This window comes from Silurus meridionalis, chromosome 5 (genome assembly GCF_014805685.1).
Source record: "Silurus meridionalis isolate SWU-2019-XX chromosome 5, ASM1480568v1, whole genome shotgun sequence".
NCBI lineage: Eukaryota > Metazoa > Chordata > Actinopteri > Siluriformes > Siluridae > Silurus > Silurus meridionalis.
Window position 1 is genome coordinate 5,347,917 of NC_060888.1, and position 14,005 is coordinate 5,361,921.

General features: G+C 37.2%; 1 protein-coding gene across 9 annotated transcripts in view; it reads right to left on the minus strand.

The window, feature by feature from the left end:
* zgc:66433 (uncharacterized protein LOC321250 homolog) overlaps positions 1-13,146 on the minus strand; it is a 27,715-nt gene extending 14,569 nt beyond the window's left edge. For 2 of the 9 annotated variants that reach the window (XM_046850116.1, XM_046850114.1), the window contains exons 1-3: positions 8,976-9,277; positions 6,468-6,524; positions 3,794-3,876 (exon numbers count right to left, since the gene is read on the minus strand). In XM_046850116.1, the coding sequence (XP_046706072.1) occupies positions 3,794-3,876; positions 6,468-6,517 (133 nt within the window). In that variant the 5' untranslated portion in view covers positions 6,518-6,524; positions 8,976-9,277. Of the gene's footprint in view, positions 1-3,793; positions 3,877-6,467; positions 6,525-8,975; positions 9,278-9,611; positions 9,747-13,057 lie in introns of those variants that run through there. The other 7 variants (XM_046850121.1, XM_046850119.1, XM_046850118.1 and 4 more) reach the window with 5 other exon arrangements.
* Positions 13,147-14,005: the final 859 nt, after the last annotated feature.

Here is a 14,005-nt window from a genome sequence, read left to right on the forward strand (position 1 = left end):
ACATTCCACTTGAGTTGGCATGTTTTAGAAATGCTGAAATGTGCACATTCTTGATTGAGAAAGCATGTTTTTTCAAACATTTAATGTCAATAATGTAAAATTCTATTGGAATCCATTTGTAGTCTGAGAGCACATAGAGAAAGTCAAATCAAGGCTGTTTTTGCACACATGCTACTTAAAAAAAATTGGTTCTGCTTAGCTATAAAACAAAAGTATATGCTTTTTGTAAATACTGCATACAATATTGTGCACTGTATTTGGATTTTAGCGCTAATTATATTATTATTAATAAACTTATTTATTATTATTTATTAACTTTGGGGTCCCTGGTGGTCTAGTGGTTGGGATGCGGAGCTCTCACCGCTGTGGCCCCGGGTTCGATCCCCGGTCAGGAAACCAACCTCCGGCCACTCTTAGTGTTGCGTTAGGAAGGGCATCCAGCATAAAAACGTGCAGAGGTTAAAGTATTTGTCTAAGCATTTGTCAAAAATTATTTGGCTAATATTTGCACAAAGAGTGCTCATGTTAGTGCTAATACTAGTGGTTTGGCTGACCTCAGATAAAAATCTCATGGTTGTACAACCTTGTTTTTTCTTTTTACCTGGTAATAAAATCCCAGGGCATGTTTTCATAACTGATGGTGCATTTCTCATGATAAAAATGGACTGCTTTGCCCACTGTAGTTAGATAATTCTTTTAAACAATCATGATGTAACTGGTGGCAATTCCTTTGTATCTGCAATACACAAATCATGGCACTGGAGTTTAATGCTGAAAAACTCTTAAATGCTGAAGGATCTACAATGTATTACTTAATCTGAATAAATGTGAACTAATGGCTTGTCTTGAGCATTGTTTCTTATACCATCTCAGGTCTGAGGTAATTAAGTGATGTTATTTTTACCCTTAAACTAAAACAATGTGTTATTCATAACAGGTTGTGGTTCGGAAGCCCTTGAATGTCAAAAGCTTCTTAAATCTTTGGTCTCCTTCATAGAAAACAGTCGTTAAGTACAATGTAAACAATCATAGAACACATTGGGGGCCTTTACTAGTGGGCAGGTCTGTCCTGTACCTGATACATACTGTATATACATTGTGGGGAAACACCCAGATCTTGGTGTCAGAAACCATAATTAAATTCTAGATATTGAACCAAGACTCTAATCATCAACTAACATTTAATTATACACTCAGCCCTGGTTTCTAAACCACAACTAAACCTTTGTCTGTCACCTGAGCAAACCTTGCAAACCAGTTGGCATAACTCATCTACAAATCTAAGGATTTTAAGCTACTCAATCTTACAAGAATTTTATTAGTATTCCTCTGCCACCTATGCACATGATTTTCACCTAATAACATGAAACAGCAGCAAGTGACCATGATTCTATTATAAAGCATTAGGTTAAGATTTAATAATGAAACAATTGTCAGACTTGATTTCTGCATATATGATTGTATTAATATGTATGCTGGCATGGTGGTTGTTATTATTTGGTTTTGCAACAGCTCCACACTTCTCACTGATGTGGATTTCCTCCAAGTTATTCGGTTTCTGCCCAACTCTTGAGAACATGCTAGTAGTTCAACTGGTTATGTTAAATTGCCCCTAGGTGTGAATGAGTGTGACTCTGTGTGCGAATACTTGGAGCCATTTGATAGACTGACTTCCCACTCAAGGTGTAATCTCTCCCTACACCCAATGTTCCCTGGATAGATGTTTCTCTGGATCCACAGCAGCCTCAACTAGTATAAACTGTTTACTAAGGATGAATGAAATGTCAAGACTTTCCCATATTCCCATTTCTGTGAGATAAACTGACTTCACTAATCTCATAGGAATGCTTCAGTGGTTTCACAATAACTTTGGCAAATGAGCAAATAATACAAACAATCAGTCTGATACATTTCCCTTGTATAAAAGATCATCAGACAACCTCTTCGCCCCTACCAGGGAAGTCTTTGGTTTCTTAGAGTAACAGTAACTAGATTAAAAACACGAAATTATACATTATTTTCTTGCTTCAAAAACAAGCCTTGTTTCATTAAACGACAAAGCATGAAAGGTAATTTACAAACATATTTAACTGAAAAATTAGAATAGAATTGTGTGTTTTGCATAAACTGTAAAACTCCCCTTGGGTGTCCATTACAACAACAAAAAACATGTTTTTCTGATCTTTTTTTAAATCCTAGGAAAGTTTTGAAATTAATGTCTGTAAAAATTACACATATCAAATAGTAACTCAAGGAATATGGAGTAAATAAGAGTTAAAAGACTAAAAACACTGGAGTGTTTAATTGACTGTTTTTCAGAATATTTGACTGTTACATCTGCATTTTCACAATAAAGTTCTCAGTAGAATCAATAGAGTTAATTATGACTCTGTCTTTCTCAGTCTCCCTCTCTCTCTCTCTCAGACACAAGCATGCGCGCGCACACACACACACACACACACACACACACACACACACACACACACACAGACACACAATCACATGCTGCAGTCATGTTGGCAGACTCTGCAGCATCCAGCTGTGGCCTGTCTAACGGCAGTAAACAACAGAGAAAGAATGAGCGCTCTATCTATCCTTCTCCCTCCCTCAATGATCAATCATTTACTTTTTTTACAATAAACACTATATATTGCCTTATAAGGACAGAATTTGTGAAGATAGACTCCTAGTCTAAGTTGGATGATGAGTTGTAAATGTGTGCATGCACCAACAACTAACATTATAATTATTATTGTTATTGTTATTATTATTAACATTAATATTCTTTATTTTACAGAAGGCCTGTTAGAGATTAATACATTATATTATGTTTAAATGTTATGAGTATGCTTTTGAATTCAATAAAGTTCTTAATTAAAAATTTTTGCAGACAATCTTTCCAATTTGGTCACCTGCCAAATCCCACTCATGGGCCAGCTCCCCTTAATGATGATACACCCTGGGGAAGGTGAAGCCATTGTTTCATATTGCCATTCATGCTGTATCACACTTGAATTAACATTCTTTTTGCCTTTTTCTGTATCCATGATCTTCCAGACACTCGTAATTAACTAATGTCATTATGACTTAAACTTGAGAGGCCCTTTCTCTCTAATTGTACTCACTTGGCTTTCTGGGGGTTTTAACTTTATCTCCAGACAATATGCTAAACACTTTTCATTACTGGTAGGAAAATAAGAAGTAGGAGTAAGAAAGTCTTTCGGGCGCTTATACCAAACTAGAGCTTCACAGTAAGTTAAGTGATCTGTTTCATATTAAGGTTCCATATGAACCACTCCTTCTAGGGCTTCTGGGGGACCCTGATAAATGATTTGTCAACTTTAAACTATTCTGCAACATGCACAGTCAATTACTTGCCTGGCCTGCCATCAAACCACCCAGACACTGACTCTTAATCTGGAAGTCAATTTAATTCCACTGCTTTAGACTTGTGATTATTTGCCTCTTCACAGTTGCCCAGTCTATTAGGAAATGCCTAACCCATGCTTGCACACACAATCCCTTGGATCTGACGCTAGTAGCCTGGGACTTCCGTCTTCCCACACTACCCTAGAGGGAAGGGTCAAGTATGGAGCAGCAGAAAGCTTATTCTTGTGGGAGAGGGAAAAAAAAACAAAAAACTCTGCCTTTGTCTCTGAACAACTTGACTTCCTGTTAGTGAGAGCAAGTAACTTGTATGTAGTCTTAAATGGCAACTTAAGGTAATCCTCCATTTATCAATCTTAAAATGTTTTGATTAAGGTATGATTTAAAACACATCGAAGGAAATTACCTGGGCACTCCTCTGTTGCATCTGATGACTCGGGGACTGCGGCGGCATCTGCAGATCCTGAAGCCATAATGTCGCAATCATTGCTGAAAATCAAAGAAAAATAAGCCGTTATTTTTTGGGACTTTCTGTTTACTTGCTGTTACAAGAGCAAAAAATGTGGGTTGAGATCAAACAGGAAAAAAGAAAGTGCTTTGTATCTGTTTTCTTTATTACCTCAGTGGAATTACATAGATACTTTAATGGCAAATGCAATACTGACAATATTTCCAGTTAAATAGCACAACAAAAGAAATACTCCTTTTCAAAAACACAGACACTTTAGGCCTGTTCTGACTGCGTATTACAACAGTTTGACTAAACTAATGGCCAAGGCCTAACACCACCCAGACCTTGGCACGACACATGGCCCTGATAAGCAGATGCTGCCTCTTACAGATTACAGACTGTGAAACCAAGCCTCGCCAAACAATGACATGTTCAGCAGCCCAGAGTTGCCTATTCCTGATCAGCTGAGCCAATCCTGTATATCCTGAACTTGATGAGGAACACTGAGGGGGAGGTTCAGGGGCTGATCCTAATTAAGCTCACAGTGGAGATCCTACAGTTTTCCACAAGGAAGCTGACAGCAGACCCTGTGACAGGAAAAGCTAAACAGGACTGTGAAGAACAGGATGTGGGGACAATTTGCAGCACTGCCTGACATGTCTACACATGGTCCATAGCATCTTACAGCAGGGGTGCATCCATAAAAGATGATTTCCTGACAAAGGCATTTAGAATGGGAGAAGTGGCAACACTTAAATTCAATCCGTCGAACAATATTAAGTCCTCTTTTAATTCTGGGTTGATCTCTTTATTTTATTGGTTTTCTTCCAATTCCCCAAGGCTGTATCTATGTGTAAAAGATTCTGCATGCCATGTCATGTCACGCTTTTTCATAATATCCATCATCGGTTATTGAAATTACCTCAGCAAGTATCACCTTCACTTCTCCCTAATCCTTCTCAATCATCTATTAACAGGAAATCCAATAGTTGCTTCAATATACCCACATCCTGCACAGGATGACATGCCATCGTACTAACACAATAGTCCTTTATTTAGGTAATATTTGCTGTATTTCTATTACACTGCCTATTTACAACACTTGTTAGGTTCTGAACTGTGGTTCAGAGTCTGCCATCACAATCATCGATTCCTATTTTCCATTTTGCTGTAATACCAATATTAGGTCCTTGAATGTCGACTCATACCAGATAGTGATCTGATATGGTTGCACAAAAAAGCCTGGTGGTGCATGCATTACTTCAATTTATCAGTTTCGTTCAGACGGTTCAGACAAAGAATTAGCGCCAATATTGATACTCAGTATTAGATCTGAGCATTGCTAGACAGAGATGGAGACAAAATCATTTATAGGCGAGAATGGAAAACAAAAGTCGTGGCTTTAAACCAACAAAAACATGCCTGCAGGCTTGCGATAGCTCTGCTTTAAAGCTGGCACATCTCAAGTGTTTATCTAGTAAATATACCAGGCTGAGTCAGCAACAGCAGCAAGTTTCACCCTTTAAGCAAACACTATTATCAGATCTGACATGTTTAGGACCAGGCAAGGCTAAATTGTAAAAATTTTGTGAAAATAATTAAAGGTTGACCATTACGGCCATTCGGTTAACTTTGAGGTTCATTGAAGTGTATTCTAAAGTTAAAGACAACTTTTAGCTTAGAAGATATACATTAAGTTTCAGACGTAATCTACTGATTTGCCTGCCAAATACATCAAGCAATTTTTGCTTAATTATCCTGTAAAGGCAAAATAATAAGAGTGATTTGTACACAGAGTATAATTACAGGTTGTACCATTTTAAGTGAGTGGGAAAAGTCCACTCTGGCCACTCTAAACCCTATCTTTGCCATTTGGACGCTAACCAGAACTTTTTCGCTTGGTTCTCTGGTTTTGCATTATATATTTAAAAGTTATAAATAAACAAAATTGAATTCAAAACAAAAAAGCACAATCTACTCCTAGACATCAGATGGCATCCATTCATATTTCTTTGCCAATCCCAAAGGAAATAAATAGAGTCTGCATCACAGATGGGCTTGTGTTTGGGGACAAGTACTGTGTCCTTCATTTCACATCTGTTCATGGTCAAAATGAGAAAATGACTGAATATAAATCTGCCCCAATCTTATATTTGTTTTTTTTTTTTTAAGCGGCAAAATCAATCAAGCTGTATATCAGATCCCATTATTAATCTTGTGAACATTGTGAACAGTTTTAAGGATTATAACAGGTTTTTCTATGAAGAAGTCAATAGATCAAAAATATGAAAACCTCAAATGGTTTGCATTAAATCAAACGTGCAATCAGGAATATATAGATTGGAAGACTTGGATTGGAACCAAGCTAGTTTTCATTGGTTTCGTTTAACTGAATGACTGCAAGAACATGACTCCATTCTGGATTTTAAAATCGGCTATACATGAGAACCCTTTGTAGCTCAAAACTTAACCAGAACTAGCAGATGTTTCCCTATCACTAATATTATTGCTTTATAAGCTTTTTATTTTTGCTTTAGACACAGTGTGTGCATTCCCATGACTGAATGAAAGATGCTGTGCCTCAGAATCACGTTACAGATTGTTTCTTTGCAGCAGCTAGCACACTGACCTTGGAAAGCCTCCAGTGCTAGAGCTGGGTGATGACGTCCGCCGTTTCATCTCTTATCTCATGGAATCAGAGGAATAAGGAGAGGAGAGAAGGGAAAGAAAGAAGGAAAGAAAGAAAGAGAGAAAGAAAGAAAATGGGAAAGAATATTGAGAAAGGAAAAGGAGATCATACAGGTGTTAATTGTGTTAGTTAACAGGAAGATTGTAGTAATTTGTTAAAAGGATAAACAGTGAAAACTGACTTTGCAAATTTTTCATATTATCTTCATCCAAATCTATTATTATTGTTATCAGAGGTTATCAGATAATTACTGTTATCGGAGGTGACCAAATCACTAGCCTACAAACCCAGGACTACACAATTATGTGTCAACTACTCATTTGTGTCAATATTAACACACCTTACTAACTAGCTAACTAAATAAATGATCCATAATATTAATTGTTACACATTGTACCATCACTGGTTTGAATTCTGTCCATATTAATTTCTAATGGTTTGGATAAACACAGAAACAGAGTCAGCTCTGTCATATACCATTACACATTAGATTACAGCTTTTCCATAAAGACAAAGCTGCACAAAGTCATTGCAATTCAAATACACAAGTTCTGCTTAATAAACTACACAATCTCGTTATCTAAATTTGCAGCCTTTCCCATCACATGGCTCAATCACCGAGTCAAAAATGCTGGGACTCATAAAGACAAAAATACTAGAGTATCTAACAATGGCCTTCTTTAAATCTAATCGTATTTTTCTGTGAAAGATCTCTCATTTAACATAAACTACTTAACCCTTACATAGTTGCATATTACATGCTAGGCTTTATACTTGCTTTGCTAACAAATTAGAAAAGCAAGCTAATCATGTGCTAGCTATATACACACACCAACACACCAGAGGCACCAAAGTTCTCTGCTGCTTCCTTCCCAGTTGTATTCATCTAGTCATGGTCAAAGGGGTACTCACTGCAGGTCAGAACTAAAATTATGACTGAGAAACGTAATGTTGGACCACACACGCAGCATACCACATGCATGTCCTAGCTATTTTACATACAATTAAAGCTTCAATTGGAATGTCACTTTGTCACTGTTGCTTTGTTGTTGTCATTTCTGAAAGTCATTCTACAGGACAGTTATGCCGTATCTAGGTTCCATGTTACAGTTTATTGCGTTAGCTTTTTTGCTCAGTTAAATGAAACTTGGGTGACCTTTCGGATATCTAAGCCTAGCCGTGTCATTTTTGCTCACGAGCCACCTTCAGGCCCGACGTTACTGCTGTTAGTCTATAATTTAGTAGGCTTTACGCACTGTTTTGCCATTTCAAATTGCATATCTTGCATCACATGCAAGGCATGAATCACGTGTGACAAAATCAGATGGTGTTATTGACTGGTCGAGTCAGGATGGCTTGTCTGCACAGAAACACACAACGCAGTGAATTGTGGGCCAATAATGCTGGATTTAGAAAAAAATACAACTTCAACTAAGGTACCACATCAAGAGAGTAGAGTTTTTTCTTTCTTTCTTTTTTGAATCTTGTGGGATGAACAGCTTAGCCAGGGCACAAGTTGGCTTTTAAAATTGAAGTCTATAATTTATGCCAAGTGTTACCATGTTGGACCAGCCATTTGACCACAGGAAAAAAGGTTGTGTGTGTGACCGCAATAAACAATATTCAGGTTCTCTTGGCTTTGCCTCTTAAAAAAACAAAAAACAAACGTGTTTTAAAAGGTTGCACTAGCTCGTTAGAAACACCAGATCCATTGCCCCCAAGTTCACACCCCTGATGAAAAACATCAACAAACTCAGCCCTGACACAGTCCAGAAGATGTTTTCTACACCTCTGTGCCAAACTGGGCATTGTCTAGAACAGTCAAAGTGAAAACATTTTGGGAGGACCATAAAAGGCAGGAGCAAGGTTGAGGGTGTGAAGAAGAGAGCCATTTCACACCTTGGTCAAGAAACACTCAAAGGAATTAGGAACAGAAGGTCAAACTTTTCATCGCCTGTTCTTTCAGGCACTGCAACAAAAACAACTGATCTGATGAAACAAATGATAAGCATTGACATGCTTTTGGTGTGATAAACAAGACTTTCTCTCAGGCCGGTTTGGCTACTGAGCATGACCCAAGAACAGTGTTGTTTTTGTTTGTCGCACCACAAGACCATTAGATAAAGCCTGAAAGAGTCCCTTATTGAACTAATTAATCCACAGCTCTGTTACAGCACACAGCCATGCTCTCTTCATACACAATATATGTTGGCTTGTTTATCTTCAAACAGGGCACTTTATTCTTTCTGCTGAAAGAATCATTAATCAGTATAACTTGTAAATAACTGAATACATGTAAAAAAGAAAAACTGAATAATCATATACAGCTTATTTTAAAATCAGATGCGAGCTTGTTCAATGATCTAAACTTCCTGCATAGGCACTAAAGCAGGCAGACATTCAAAAGAAATCCCACTCTGTTTAGTCCCTTTAACTTGAGCAACTTACTTCTTTCGTCGCAGGCAGCTGTAGAATGTAGCCATGGTGTCGATGTATGCCAAACCACAAGACACAGGAGTTATCCTTATTGCATCCTTTTTAAAAAAGAAATTCTTCTGGATATCGAACTAAATTGACACTCAATCCTTAAATATGCCTTCCCGGATTATTATTCCCATTTACATGCATAATCTAGGGAAACAGGGATGAGAGACCACTTTGTGAGGAATCTCCCTCCACAAAGAATGCAATATCCTTGTAGGGCAAGGTAGAAATGTGCTCCAGTATGCTGCCTCCCAGACAGTGAGCATGCTCGCTCTCTCTCTCTCTCTCTCTCTCTCTCTCTCTCTCTCGTTCTCTCTTCCTCTTTCTCTCCACCCCCTAGCGCTGTCACCTAATCCCCACAGCCTGCTATTGTTTTAACTGAGCAGTTTAAAGGCGAGTGGCAAAGCAGCTTTGTGTTAATTAGGTGGGGGAGAGACACCAGGCTATAAAATCATTCAGTCCTGCCAAAACCGTGAGAACACAGCCGGCGCACGGGTCCCCACTCCATCACGTTATTCATTTCAGTTCTCATAAATAAAAATCTTTGTCATCAAAGACTTCCTTCTAAAAACCAGGTTCCTTCAGAGGATCTGGGCATACCTGACAAGGCGGGCTTTACATCACTGCCCCTGTTTAAAAGTCTCGCGCTGTTTCCCTGCCTGAGAAGGATCTCTGGCACCAACTGGGACTGAAGTGACCAAATCTTCTAGGCAGTGGTCCAACTGTCCTTGTTTACTGGGAAAAAGAATAAATATGTAGGGCACAAAACCACAAATATACAAGTTTTTACAAACAACAGTGTAGATCTTTTTTTCCGGCCTCCTCCGGCAACTTTTTATGACTCTAATTCTCCTTGTATAATCATTACTCTTAGCAATTACAGTAACAGAGAGTGTTTAACAGAAAAAAAAAGATCCAGGATGGCTGACACTTCTCCTCTTTCTTGCTTTAAGACATCTGGCCAACATGTATTAGCACCTACATTTCAACGTATCTTAAGTATATATGTCCTACAATCACTTTTTTCAGCTTGGTGGAATGTTGGTCAGCTCTGCCTTTGAAAAAAAAGGTTGGTATTTCCTGGAAGGTTTCCCCCACCTCCAAAAAAAAAAAAAAAAATCCATATGTGCTTTTATTCAGACATGCATCTCTCCGGGAGTGTGTCCAAGAAACGCAATAAACTACGAACACCCAAACAGACTTGATTGTTTTATCGTTCTTTCCAAAATTGAAAGGAAACCGAACATCATACCCAAGAACATAATAAATAGTTTGTGTATCTGAAGAAAATGTTCACTTTTTCAGATCAAATTCTATAGCAACACTATTTTACTTTTTTACTATTCTGCATGAAGTTCTATACAAACAGCACACTCCATCTAAAATCTTGGGGGTGATGGTGTCCCACAGGACTCAGCGTGAGGCCCCTCTCCATTTAGTTCTGTCAAATCCCCCCTATCCTTTCGACAGTTTTCACTGACTCGAGTTTCCCCAGTCCACCCCTGCCGAGTGCTGTTTCTTTTTCTTCGCAAACCTCTCGGCATTCCAGCTCACATCTGGAAAACATCTTCGAAGGCCGTGCTCGAAAGTCTGCGCTTTAATTAAGGCCGTGCACGTTCAACTGTAAATAACTGAAAGGGAAAAAAGAGCACAGGAAAGACGAAGAATAGTGCACACGCATCCACCAAGTTGAGTAATCGAGTCATTATGTTCCACAAATCACGAAGTGAGAGTTAAACCATCATGTTCGGTGTCTTTTCTCATAAGGCTGAGAACAGGCCAAATGCAGTGTGTGTATCTGGGTTAAGTCCTTCTTCTGCATAAAAAAAAGGGACCATGCTGGGTTTGCACAGCTTGATCAATCATCCCAGCCCCCTTTCGCTCGGCGTGTGAGCATTTAACTTTACCTCCCCCTATTCAGCAGACACTTTAACACTCTGTGTGTGGCACTTTCCAAAAGGACTCACCCCAACTTTAACAGGACGACAATGCTACGATAATTGTGCCCTTGGTTTTACAATGCGGCGCTCTCCTTTTGCAAGGGTTATTAAAGACAAGTGGTCAAATAAAGTTAGTTTACGCAACAACAGGCTTTCTGGACTGAACACAACTTATGCGTATTTAATAAGCTTTAAACTAGTGGACTGCTATAAACTTGTGGCAGGTATATTGTTGTGGAACCAAACATACCTGAGTAACTGTAGCTTGCAAACTTCCTATTGACTAAATTTCACACTATATGACTAACATGTTAATGCTTTTCAATTCAAAGGTGCTATATCCAGTATGACAATATATTTGTATCAAATAACAAAAAAATATTACAAAATTATTACAAAAAATATTGTTTTTTTAAAATAAAATATACAATTAATAATAATTAATTCTTAACAAAAAATACAATATTCTTTTCCCATAATTCACAATAGTGGTGGAGATCAAGATCAACTAGTCAGAGTAAGTAGCTTATTATTATGATTATTTATCCCTACTAACAATTTTTTTTTTTAAACAATTCTTATAATTTTAATAACATAACACAATTATTAAGATATACAATGTTAAAAAAACAAAAAACAAATATATACTGGTTTTAATGGTTGTAATGAGAATTGTATTAGGTGTAATGGAACGCTTAATAATCCCTTTGTGACCCTAGTGGATTTGTTTCTTTCTATTGTGGTGGAAAACTACCTCTTGATGTAGTATAACCAATAAAATGCAACGTGTAGACCTAGAATCTACTGGACACCAGTAAGATCTATTAGAACATCATTGAGCATCCAGTTTCCGGTGGGTTTCTAAAATTGTTTGATGATAACGATTTAATGATGTACACAAATACACAACCTATTAGAAAACAGAAACCTTTTGCTAAACAGCAGATAGTTTGTAATGGCATTTGTAGTTGAAACCTATTCAAATGTCTGTGATGTTTTCCATTGTGTTTTTTTAAACCGGAAAATTTAATGAAATCTGTACTGTGATAATCAGATGGTTCTGGGAAATGAAGGCAGCGATGCTGAAGTCACTAAATAGCTGAATTAGGCATTGAACTTTGTTGTACGATAAATTTAATTGTTTCTCATTGTACTATAAGTTTCACTGAACTAGAACTTTGAAAATAAAACTGCATTTGTTAAGCAGATTACAGAGTCGTGTGTTTGATTTAAGTATTGAATGATAAATTAGATTAACCATAGCAGCTTTTTTTATATAAAGTTTGCTATAATGCAATATTTATTCTCAGCCCACAAGAGCATTAGAATAGCAGCTATTTTACCCTTTACGCCGGGTCACCACCTACTCATGTCTCTTTTACTGAATCTTAGAATGCCTCAAAGATCTGGAACAACCAGGAACCCCCCTATTTATTACCTTATATAGAAAAATTTTGGCCAAAATGTTTGAAGGCAGTTCTTCGCTCGATTATACGTCTTTCCATTTTCAGCTTGTGTACTCGATTAGTCGATTAATTGATTTGGATGATAGATCTGATACGCCTGTTTTTTTTTTTCTCAAGAAGACACCTTAAAACAATATATTTTTTTAAAGACACCATACACCTTAAAACAATATTTGTTGGTCCTTCCAGGGATTTATTTAGCTGAAAATAAATAAACAAAACACAAAGAGCAAAAGAAAATCTGCAAACATATTTCCAGATGTTTGATTACATTCAGACTGAAAGTCCAACATACTCAAAAACTGTTTCACTTTTACTTAAAGATGTAGTGTTTCTAATACATTATACACTTCTACATATGCAATAACCCACTCTGTGTTTGCTGAAGCTGTGTTTACACTAAACCAGTCAGTAAAAATGTCTTATTTAACAATTTGGCTGTTTTAAAACCGGTTCTAAATACGCAATCATGTGGACCAGACTTCAGACTTCTGGCTTGCAGTGGAAAAGCAGAGAAGCTTACAAACATTTCCCAACCCTCCCATCTGTTTCCTCCTGGTAGTGTTAAGACTTGTACAAAGTATTCATGGGAAACAAAAACTTAAAAAGGGTCAAATTTATATATAAAAACGTTACTTACAGCGTCAACAAAGTTGCAGAGTCGAGCTGTTATCCATCATAAGCCTGAAACACGACTGATTTAATTAGACATTCACAGCTCTGACTCAGTTAACTAAGAATAGAGCAATGACATTTAGGACTTTTAGCGCCATCTGGTGGCAAAGACCATTCTAACAATGTTTTACATTGATAAATTATTAAGGATGTGTATCTTCATAACTAAGGAAGATGCCATACGCATCTCGATGAATAGCCAACGATACGATACATATGAAGCAGTTACCGATGCGATGCACCATTATTACAATGCAGTTTTTGATTTGATTCAACACAATGAGATTCAATGCAATACGATGCAATAGAAAAAAATATGATGCAATGCGATTCAATGTAGTAAAGATAGTTCACGTTGATTTCTTTGGTTCAGACTGACAAAAAAAATAAACAAATAAAACTAGACTTTCTTTTTGTGTTCTGTCTCCAGGAAGATGCAGCTCTACCTCTGCCATATTAATCTATATCGATGTGATTCTCTGTATTGTTGTGATGCGTCATATTAATATATATCACAGTGTTGCCGGGAGAACGTGCTGGAGAAACAGTTTAGCCAAGATAAATCAATCTATGTATAAAATATTAGTAGAAAATTATTGGTCACTTGTGGTGGACAGTAATGACGTAAATGTAATTCGTTACGGTACTTAGTTTTTAAAAGTATTTCCGTATTATCATATCAATATTATATCATGTCACGGTCACTGAACGTAGTCGGTTCAAGTTGTTTCAGTGTTGGAAAAAAGAAAAAGATTCACACACCAAAAAATGGTACAGTGTGGGATCTCTTTGGGAAGATCAGACATTGGGGCATTCAAATGAACACTATGTAGGAATAATCTGAGCTAATACACTATAATGCTGCAGACAGTGACATGCTAATTTCACATAAATCCAAAATAGCACAATGTGC